A 9,941-nucleotide genomic window follows, 5' to 3' on the forward strand; every position below is an offset into this window, starting at 1 on the left:
GGTGAGCCGAGATCGCGCCATTGCACTCCAGCCTGGGCAACAAGAGCGAAACTCCGTCTCAAAAAAAAAAAAAAAAAAAAAAAAAAAAGTATATGATGAGAATACATACATGATTAAAGTTGAAATAGTAAGTTTTCATCTTCCAATTATAGAGTTCAATTGGGCCAATTAACATGAAAGCATGAAATGGGATCAAGCAGTGATCAGAAGTGAGCACTAAACAAGCTCTAATTTTAAATATTTCATTGCCAATGCATTTTCTACAGCTGTAAAGATGCAGAATGTAAAATTTACACATTTTGAAGTTTTGGGACAAACATTTTTTTCTTTGATACAGAGCAATCCAAATGTCTCAGTGTCCTTTGTACTTCATAGAATTGTTTTTAAAGATTAAATGAGATAATGATGACAGCCCTTTGAAGATTTTAAAGCTCTAGATAACAAGTTCTATATTCTCTCTTATTCTTACCCATTTCACTTATACAATGGATGTAAGATTTTAAATATAAAATGTCCATAGTGTTCTCTTAACCTGACAAAAGCATTTATGCATTAGGTGGAATCATTTTTCCTGGAAATATTTTACGAATCGGATGGATAACCATATATTTGGATATCATACAATGTGAAGGCTGTAAGCTGAATTATATGAGTATTTTCCAGACTTTTGGATTTAATGAACCATTAAAAATAATAAGAGCAATCATGATACTAAGGAGGAAGCGATAAACATAGTGGACAACTCTACATTTTACCAAGTAAGGACACTTAAAAATGTAAAGTTTCAAAACTTTTTATTTCATAAAACTTACCTTACCTGTGTCCCCAAAATTAGGAAGGACATGGTATCAGAATAAAGGACAGTCCTTTAAAGTGGATGTATTTGACTTGATGAAAACTTTATAGTGCTCGAGTGTGAAACGATAAAGATAAAAATCAAGGAAAACTAAAACTTCATTACTTTTCCCTTCATTTTACCACAGAAGGTAAAAATTCAACACAGATTGCTATTGTTCTTGGACAATGTTAGAGACTCCTTACTTCTCCATAGTTACCTAGTCTAGTATTTAGCACGTGGCTTATATTTCATGATGTGAGCAACTCAAATTAAACACATTGAGTGCTTATATTCTAGGAACTTATTTAAAACAATTGGCTTCTTCAAAAATAGCAAATACATATATACATACCCACTACTTGCAAGCCTTGATGATAACTAACTAATAAAGCAAAAGGAGAAAAAACATTAGTGATACGTGTAAGTGTTAAATACAGTTCTCTAAGATGTAAGATTTTGTACCTGGAGCTTATGGATGGGTGTTATTGACCTTTGCGTTATCAGTTAATTTGCTTTGTTTTTTTTTCTTCCACATCAACTAACTGGGCATAAACTTGGAATATCTGTCTTTGAAATTGCAGGTCAAAGTCCGCAATTAAATGTTACCACATTTGATGAGGCAAAGCTACAAGTATGTGAGTGACGTGTATCACAGAATACTTTTTGATAGCTGCTGCCAATTAAATTGACTAAACTTATTGACAGATCTGGAAAATAATTTTCTAGGAAGGTGTGGTTCTGAAAGTTTGGTTGCACCAAAGAGGAAGAGGGTCAGGAACTGAAGCTCTGCATCTAAAAGCCTGGCTTGTAGACCAGGGGAACATGTGATTAAAACCTTCCTGCAAACAGAACATTTGTAAACGCGGTTTTAAATCCTTCCTGCAAGCAAATCAAGTAAATTTTCTTCGAAAAGAGGCCGTGGATGTGCTATTTTGTGTTCCTTTCCTGAGATTCCAAGCTGCTGAGACACACCCTGGCCTTGCTTTGGCAAGTCTTCCTTGTTCTTTCTTTGCCAGTTTCAGGTTTTATCGTGACTCAAACACATATAGGGTGGCAGGGAGAGATTTTTTGTTTCACGACTATTCCAAGGGGAGGGGAATGAGGGGGAGAAACCCAGAAAAAAGCTGCCCTTCTGCAGGGCCAGGCTCTGGGGGGCTGGGGGCGGGGCGGGGCGGGGCGGGGGGCGGCTGTCACGTGACTCCCGCAGGGGCTGATGGGAGTGCGGCCGCTATCTCCACGTACTGAAGCCACCACCCTGTTCCTCACTCCTGCGTGTTTGCTGAGGAGGAAGGTCCCCACTACACGAAGTACATTGGCCTTGGGGTGGGGCTGAAGGGATGGGTGCCTGTGAGAATGTAACTGAGTGTGACATAAGGAAGGGCGGGAGGATGGAAGCTGCTTCTGAGGGGCTGTTGTGGGACACAAGCATTAGTAGGGAGGAAGTGGGGAGGGGCGGCAGGAAGTGAGGAAAAATGGAGGTGAGATGGCCTGAGGGGCCAGAGTGGCATTGAGAAGAGGGAGAAGACTAGACGGGAACGGCTGCATGAGGCCGAGGGGACGGTGCTTAGTAACAGCCAGGTCACTAAGCCTACGACCGCAGAGCGGGGGGTAGTGGCGGGTATTTGCCACACGATGAAGACCAGCCCGTCCACCGTGCCTGGATCGGCTGAGGCCTTGAGCTATGACAGGAAAACTAACTTATTTTTGCAGAAACAGACTTACTTGGTTGTAAGTTTTCATTTGACATAGGTGCGCAGTGTTACTTTGGGAGAGGAGAGAAAGGTGAAGGAGAAAGAGAAGATTAGAAGGGGAAGGGAGAGTGAAAAAAAAACACCTTTTGGCTTCTCTGAAGTATTTTCCAAGTACCAAGGCAAAGTTAACACTGCATGTATAGTGTTTTCTAGATACTATTAATACTATTACAGCACTTAAACTTACATATTGTAAAGATGCTGGGAGGAATGGAGATGTACAATACAGAATTTACTTAACAAACATCTTTCTAATTGGTTGTTGCTCATTCTGTCTTCTATGTATGCATGTTCTATAGGACGAATCAGAGTTAGCCAAGTCGGCATAGTTTCTCAAAAACAGCAAAAAAAACCCCTCAATTGATAACGAATATGGACAGGGCTCCCCTCATCTCAAAGACATAGAGACTATACCCTTCCAGGTTTCAACATTTAGACTCCTAGGGAAAATGCCTTCCGAATTTACGGGAAAGTAAAAGTAAAATTTGAAGCTACTTTAAAGTAAAGTTAGGACAGTGGGAATAATCTCAGACCCGAAAAGTGAGATCTCGATTCTAGTCTAGCTCAGCCTTAGGGTTTCACTGGGTCCACCATCACTGTACCTGTTTTCTCACTTGTAAAAAATGAGTTTGAATTAGATGAACTTTAAGACCTGTTTCAACATTAAGATTTTGTGAAGGTGGAAGAATCTTAACTGAGCCAGTCCTGAAATAAGGCAGAATTGCCAGAGAGGATCATTTGGCTAAGTACATAGAGAGGAGTAGTTGAAAATGACTGGACTAGTAGGCTGACACCAGCTAATACGGGACCTTATAGGCCATACCATGGAATTTCATGGTGTGGAACAATGACAGTTTTTGAGTTAAGGGAATGCAGGAATCAAAGTTTTGATACCCAAAGAGCAGTTGATAGAATGATTTAGAGGAGGGAGAAATTGAGTTTAGGAAAGTGACAGATAATGACAGTCTAAATTAACAGCAGCAGTAGGAGTGGGAAAAAGGGAAAGATTCCAGAGAGCTGTAGTATAGAGTTGTACCTAAATCTGGCATTGTTCTAAGCTTTATAGCTGGTGCCTTCGGGATATGATGGCAAATCATCTTGTAAAGCCTGATACTAGAAATTGCAAGAGGCCAAGAGAATTGGAGGTAAGCTCTATTCTTGTGGAGACTTGATCTTTTATTCTGTTTTACATACTTCTCAAATTTCTTTCCTTTAAGAAAGCTCTATAGATAGTAGAATTTAATATATTCTTATTCCCAGAGCTAGGATTGTCCTACAACGTCGCAGGAGCTATGTTGATTCCAGCTGCTTTTTTCACTAAGTACGGGCCTCCAAGAAACTATTGGGAGATTTGTTTTTGGTAGCTTGAGATCTAGAGACAGAAGTGAGTCTGTGCCTTTATGATACATAGGATTTTATGTAATTATTTTGCTGTGATAAGTAAGATACCTAGGTATATAGTTACTGATCTTTTTAAGGAAGAGCACAGTATCCTGTCCTTTGCTACTGCCCCTACCAATTGATCTGTTGCATTTGGGACATGATTTGCTCCCTTGAAGATTATATTATTTTGCAAAATTTTGCAAACATTCGGCTACTGTCTAAATTACAGTTTAGCTTCATTGCTGTGAAAACATCGATTGGTTCAAGATATCAGACTCTTTTTCAACAGGAGTTTAAAACCACATTTAAAGTCTAATTTAAGGCCGAGTGCATTGGCTCATGGCTGTAGCCTTAGTGCTTTGGGAGGCTGAGGCAGGAGTATGGTTTGAGGCTAAGAGTTTCACGTTGGCTTGGGCAACACTGCAATACCCTGTCTCTGAAAACCAAACCAAACCAAAACAAAACGAAACTAGCCAGGCATGGTGGAATGTGCCTGTAGTTCTAGTTACTCGTAAGGCTGAGACAGGAGGATCACTTCAACCTAGGAGGCTTCAGTGGGCTATGATTGTGTCACTACACTCCGGCCTGGGTGACAGAGTGAGACCTTGTCACAAAAGCAAACAAATGAAAAGCAAAGTCTAGTTGAAAACCTAAATAAAATTTAATATGTTGAGCCAGGTTTTTCTTGGGCCTGTAAATTTCCTTAATAATAAAAACTCAAATGACTAATTAAGTCATATACTTTCTAGCATGTTTGCCTTTTTCTGAAAAATGTTTTATTTGCTTTTTCTTATAAGCAAAATATTTGTGTCCTGGAGATCTTATTGACTATACCTGTTTTCTTTATTTTGTCCTGTTAGTCTCCAGTGCCGGATGGTCCACAGTTGCCTTCTCTTGGAAAATCAGATTCATCTTTCTCTGAAAGTTCCAGACTGTTTTATAAAGATGAAGCCTTCGAGAAAGATTTAAACGGTGATGTATAAAATGTTTATATTTCTGTACATCAGGTTTATAATGCAGAAGGTTTGTTATATTTTATAACTTACATGATTTTTTTTTGAACAGATGTGAGCAAGGAAATTAATCTAATGTTGTCCACCTATGCAAAGCTCTTAAGGCAAGTACCTACAGTGTATTCTCTAGGTCTTTACATTCATTTTCTTCTGGAAACTCTGTAATGGGAAGTTTAATTCTGTGGCTGCCAAACCTCTCTAGTAATTAAAACTTTGGAATTTTTTATTCTACCTCAGTCCCTTATAATAGGTTAGTTGGTTATTTTTGGGGAATAGCCTCAACTTTTCCACTAAAAATCCTTTTTTTCTACTCTTGCCAAGCTAATACTAGACTGTATACATCTTGGTCTGTAATTAGATGACATTACATTTTAAATTTTATGTAAATACCTCTTTGAGAAAAATGTTTGGTGAAGTTAATGATTATGGAGTGATATTAAAGATAAATAGTTACGGAGAGTCAGCTTTTCATATTCATGGATTCTGAGTCTGTAGATTCAACCAACCACACATTGAAAACATTTGGGAAAAAAATAATGGTTCTATCTGTACTGAACATGTACAGACATTCTTTTCTTGTCATTATTTTTCAAACAATACAGTATAACAACTGTTTAAATAACATTTACATGGTATTGGTATTGTAAGTAATAATTTAAAATATATGGGAGAATGTTCTTAGGTTATATGCAAATACTACACTGGTTTATTAAAGGGACTTAAACATCTATGAGACATGTCCCTTTAATATTTGTGGGAGATTTTGGAACCAATCCCCCATGGATACTGAGGGATGACTGCATTTATATTTTACCTATATCTATTTTAAGACCAAATTTGAATATTTTATTAACCTGATGTCATGTTTTATAAAGCATTTTTAAAAATACTGCTGGACAGTCATTATACTTGGATAGTGGTTTGTGTGGCTGTAAAAATAATGTATATAATTTAATATTAGTGTTGTAACATACAAGATACACTTTCTGCTGTGTCAGGAGACCTTTTTGAGTAGTCAAAAATACTTGTGGGACTAATTTTTTTCCTGAAGAGTATTAGTAAATTAATGAAGTTCTGTGGTACATAAAGCCATTTAAATGAAATAGTTAACAAATATAGTGTAATGAAGAACAACATAATGATGGTGTTTATAACTACCTAGTTTAATACAAAACTTTTTTTCCTGTTAGTGAGAGAGCAGCAGTAGATGCATCTTACATTGATGAGATAGATGAACTCTTCAAAGAAGCCAATACTATTGAAAACTTTCTAATACAGAAAAGAGAGTTCCTGCGACAGAGGTTTACAGTGATTGCAAACACATTACACAGATAAAATATACACTTGAAATAAGTTGAGAATTCAAACTTCTTATTGTTACAATGAAATAATGACATTTATGCTTTGAAAGCTCTCTAGTTGTTAAAGAAAATGTATACTTTGAACAGAGAAGGGGAAACTCCTTGAAATTCTTTTCTAGATTTAAAAAGGAACTTTTAAATTCCTTAATGTTAATATTAATCTTCATGTTAATGTCCTAAGCTGGACATTAACATGAACTATGTCATTTTTCTTTTGAGGGTCAAACATTTAGTGCATTTTATAGAAGTGTAATTATTTAATCTTATGTGGATTCTTTTATTTTTTCCTTAAACTTCCAAAAAAGGATTCAATTAATTTATAATGTTTAATATTATACTTTTTCTTTTAGAATATTTTATTTAATAATCAGCTCATTTTGAGTCAATTTTGATTTTTTTTATGGTCAGGATTATAAAAGAAGATTAAAACCTTAGAGGTGATTTTTTCCAGTTTCTTAGAATATAATGACATAACTGTGTGCTATTTCTATTTGATTATTTTCACTATTTGTTATTATGTATGGCTAATAAAAAGTCTTGGCTTAAAATGATTTTTTTGTAGTAAAAATAGTAAAATAAAAACCAGAATTACTCACCAGAACCTTGTATGAGTTGGCTTCTTTACACATCAACCACATCAACATGTGCAGTTAAATGAATTATATTTAGAAACATTAACAGCAGTGTGGTATGGGATAAAGATTAGTGATCCAGAAGTAAATAGATTGGCTTAAACAACAGGATGACTTTGGGAGGTCACTTCAATTTGGACTGGAGGAGCTATACTACTCATCCAGCTAAAAAAAAAAATTATCCCTTTGATGGAAAGTACTACTAGGATTTTACTGAACACTTTCTATATCATATATTACTATATGGGATAGCTATATTAACCAGATTTTTAAACACTATAGCACCCATTTTTCAATCGTATAGACAGTTCGGTTTATTGCATGTATATTTTTCCAATATAAGCGATCAGAAAATTGCAAATAGTACCACGAGGAATTGTTATTACGAAGGGAGACTGCCTTCTAAACTCTAAAATAAAATCTCATTTCATCAAATTACTATTTTTTTGTTTTGTTTTGTTTTTCTTTTTACCAATAACTCTGGAGAATATACCAAGTAAATCAAATTACTATTTTAAGGCACAAATATCACATGACATGAATACTCATATAAGAAAAGATAACAAAAGTGAAATAAAATAATAATTGCTAAAGAAAATTGGTTACATGGAAAGAATTACTGGGTTGATAGAGATGGTGGCACAGAATAGGTTGGAGGTCAAAAAAGTAATTATTAGAAATAAATTTTTTTTTTTTTTTTTTTTTTTTTGGCCAGGTGCAGTGGCTCCCATTTCTAATCCTAGCTACTTGGAAGACTGAAGTGGGAGGATGTCTTGAGGTCAGGAGTCTGAAGTTGCAGTGAGCTATGATTGCATCACTGCACTCTAGCCTCGGTGGCAGAGTGAGACTCTGTCTCTAAAAAAAAAGAAAGAATTCTTTCTGTTTCTCTTTTTTTTTCTTTCTCTCTTTCTTTCTTTCTCTTTCTTTCCTTCTCTTTCTTTCTTTTTATTTCTTCTCTCTCTCTCCCCCGTCCTCCCTTCCTTCCTTCCTTCCCCACACTTTCCCTCCCTTCCTCCCTCCCTTCCCCTCTCTCTTTCTCTTTCATCCTTTCCTTTCCTTTTCCTTTTTGACGGTGTCTTGCTCTGTTGCCCAGGCTGGAGTGCAGTGGCACAATCTCAGCTCACTACAACCTCTACTTCTCAGGTTCAAGCGATTGTTCTCCCTCAGCCTCCCCAGTAGCTGGGATTACAGGTACCTGCCACCATGCCTGGCTAATTTTTGTATTTTTAGTAGAGACGGTTTTTGCCATGTTGGCCAGGCTGGTCTTGAACTCCTGACCTCAGGTGATCCATCTGCCTCAGCCTCTCAAAGTGCTGAGATTACAGGTGTGAGCCACCACGCCTGGCCAAAAGAAAAACCAAATACAACCAGAAGATTTGTGAGTTAATATGACATGTCACCTGGATTTCAATCTACCATTATTAAGAAATGTTCTGGAGTAACTTTTTCTAAGCATTTATTACTAATATGAAAAATAAGGCAAACAGATTGTTTCAGACTAGATTTCATAATATACTTGTCCTGATGGTATCACCATTGTTCAACATCTAGATCTTCCTTTTGGGGGTTCAGAAAATTGATTTGATCATTTCATTTTATATGATTAAGCCTGGAGAACTGATTTTAAGTCACAATGTATTTACCGTTCAAAATTGTTTATACCTTCTAGTATAAAGTTCCCTGAAAGCCTAATAATTAAGGCTTATTATTTAAATCAAATTTGGATGGCTTTGATACCATCCACATAGACAAGAATAATTATCTTGGCCGGGCGTGGTGGCTTCATACCTGTAATCCCAGCAGTGTGGGGGGCTAAGGCAGGCAGATCACTTGAGGTCAGGAGTTTGAGAACAGCCTGGCCAACATGGCGAAATCCTGTCTCTACTAAAAATTTTAAAAAGTGGCCGAATATGGTGGCGTGCACCTGTAGTCCCAGCTACTCAGAAGTCTGAGACAGGAGAATCGCTTCAACCCGGGAAGCGGAGGTTGCAGTGAATTGAGATTATGCCACTGTACTCCAGCCTGGGTGACAGAGTGAGGCTCTGTCTGAAAATAATAATAATTACCTCACAACTGGAGAAATGCTATTGCAGGAACACCATTGCCCTTTCTTTAATTTACACTTCTAATGTTACTCTTTACTGTTTCAATAAAATCTCAGAAGTTTATAAGTTATTTTTCATTGATTACTAACCAAAATATATACTGAACCATTTTTGTAATGTGCTAGATGTATTAAGACACTGCCTTCTGACAATTTTAACCATTTCTTTCTTGAAATACACTTACAACTTTGCTAGGAAGACGTGATATGTTAATGTTAAAAGTAACTCTGTGGCAGTGCTGTGGGAGTTACTGGAAGACCTTTTGGTAAGGGAGTCAGACAGGTAGATTTTAATTGGATTTTTGAAAAGGAAAGAGGATATTCCAGGCAGGGGAAAAATTTCTTCAGTGGCACAGAAGAAAACGTATTATGGTATGTTAGTCACGTTGCTAGGATGATAATTCTTGAAGGGGAATAAGTGTATTTTCTAAACGCCTGGAGAGCAGGGACGATCTTGTTTCTTGGTATTCTTTCTTTGTAGCACAGTATTTGATACATTGGTGCTAAAAATGTTAGATTAATAAAGCCATATCCATTTTAAGGGCATACTTTCACTCATGCTGGATTGTCAGAAAATGTTCTGTAAAATTAATCAACAGAAAAGAAAAGGAAGGACGAAGTGATTTAAAGGCAGAGAAGAATGAAAGTTAAGTTGTTGCCAGATTGTAGAGTCGTCTAGTTGCAGTCTAAATTTGGACTTTACTCTGTGTTGGAATCTTCCAGAGGAGAGGAGTGGCATAATAAAATTGGTGTTGTGGATCAAGATAATCGGACTTAACTACAGCGTGAGAACAGATTTGAAAAAGAAAAGTTTAGGGAGGGGGAGATCACTATTGGTGGTCAAACAGCTGCTTATTAT

General features: G+C 36.8%; 1 protein-coding gene across 1 annotated transcript; it reads left to right on the forward strand.

Moving 5' to 3' along the window:
- The first annotated feature begins 2,066 nt into the window (after positions 1–2,066).
- TEX12 (testis expressed 12) lies at positions 2,067–6,627 on the forward strand. Its single transcript, XM_074400580.1, has 5 exons — positions 2,067–2,145; positions 3,648–3,734; positions 4,833–4,944; positions 5,038–5,093; positions 6,180–6,627. Exons 2-5 carry the CDS (start codon positions 3,672–3,674, stop codon positions 6,318–6,320), a joined length of 372 nt encoding a protein of 123 aa, XP_074256681.1. The 5' UTR covers positions 2,067–2,145; positions 3,648–3,671; the 3' UTR covers positions 6,321–6,627.
- The last annotated feature ends 3,314 nt before the right edge of the window (positions 6,628–9,941 follow it).

The sequence above is a fragment of the Saimiri boliviensis genome, chromosome 6, assembly GCF_048565385.1.
Source record: "Saimiri boliviensis isolate mSaiBol1 chromosome 6, mSaiBol1.pri, whole genome shotgun sequence".
NCBI classification, from domain to species: Eukaryota; Metazoa; Chordata; class Mammalia; order Primates; family Cebidae; genus Saimiri; species Saimiri boliviensis.

Excerpts from the sequence above, each read along its gene's own strand:
- TEX12 (XM_074400580.1), top strand. The coding sequence starts at position 3,672 with ATGATGGCAAATCATCTTGTAAAGCCTGATACTAGAAATTGCAAGAGG. Across the intron at positions 3,735-4,832 it reads AGAGGCCAAGAGAATTGGAG|TCTCCAGTGCCGGATGGTCC; the intron begins GTAAGCTCTATT and ends TTGTCCTGTTAG. Across the intron at positions 5,094-6,179 it reads ATGCAAAGCTCTTAAGGCAA|AGAGCAGCAGTAGATGCATC; the intron begins GTACCTACAGTG and ends CCTGTTAGTGAG.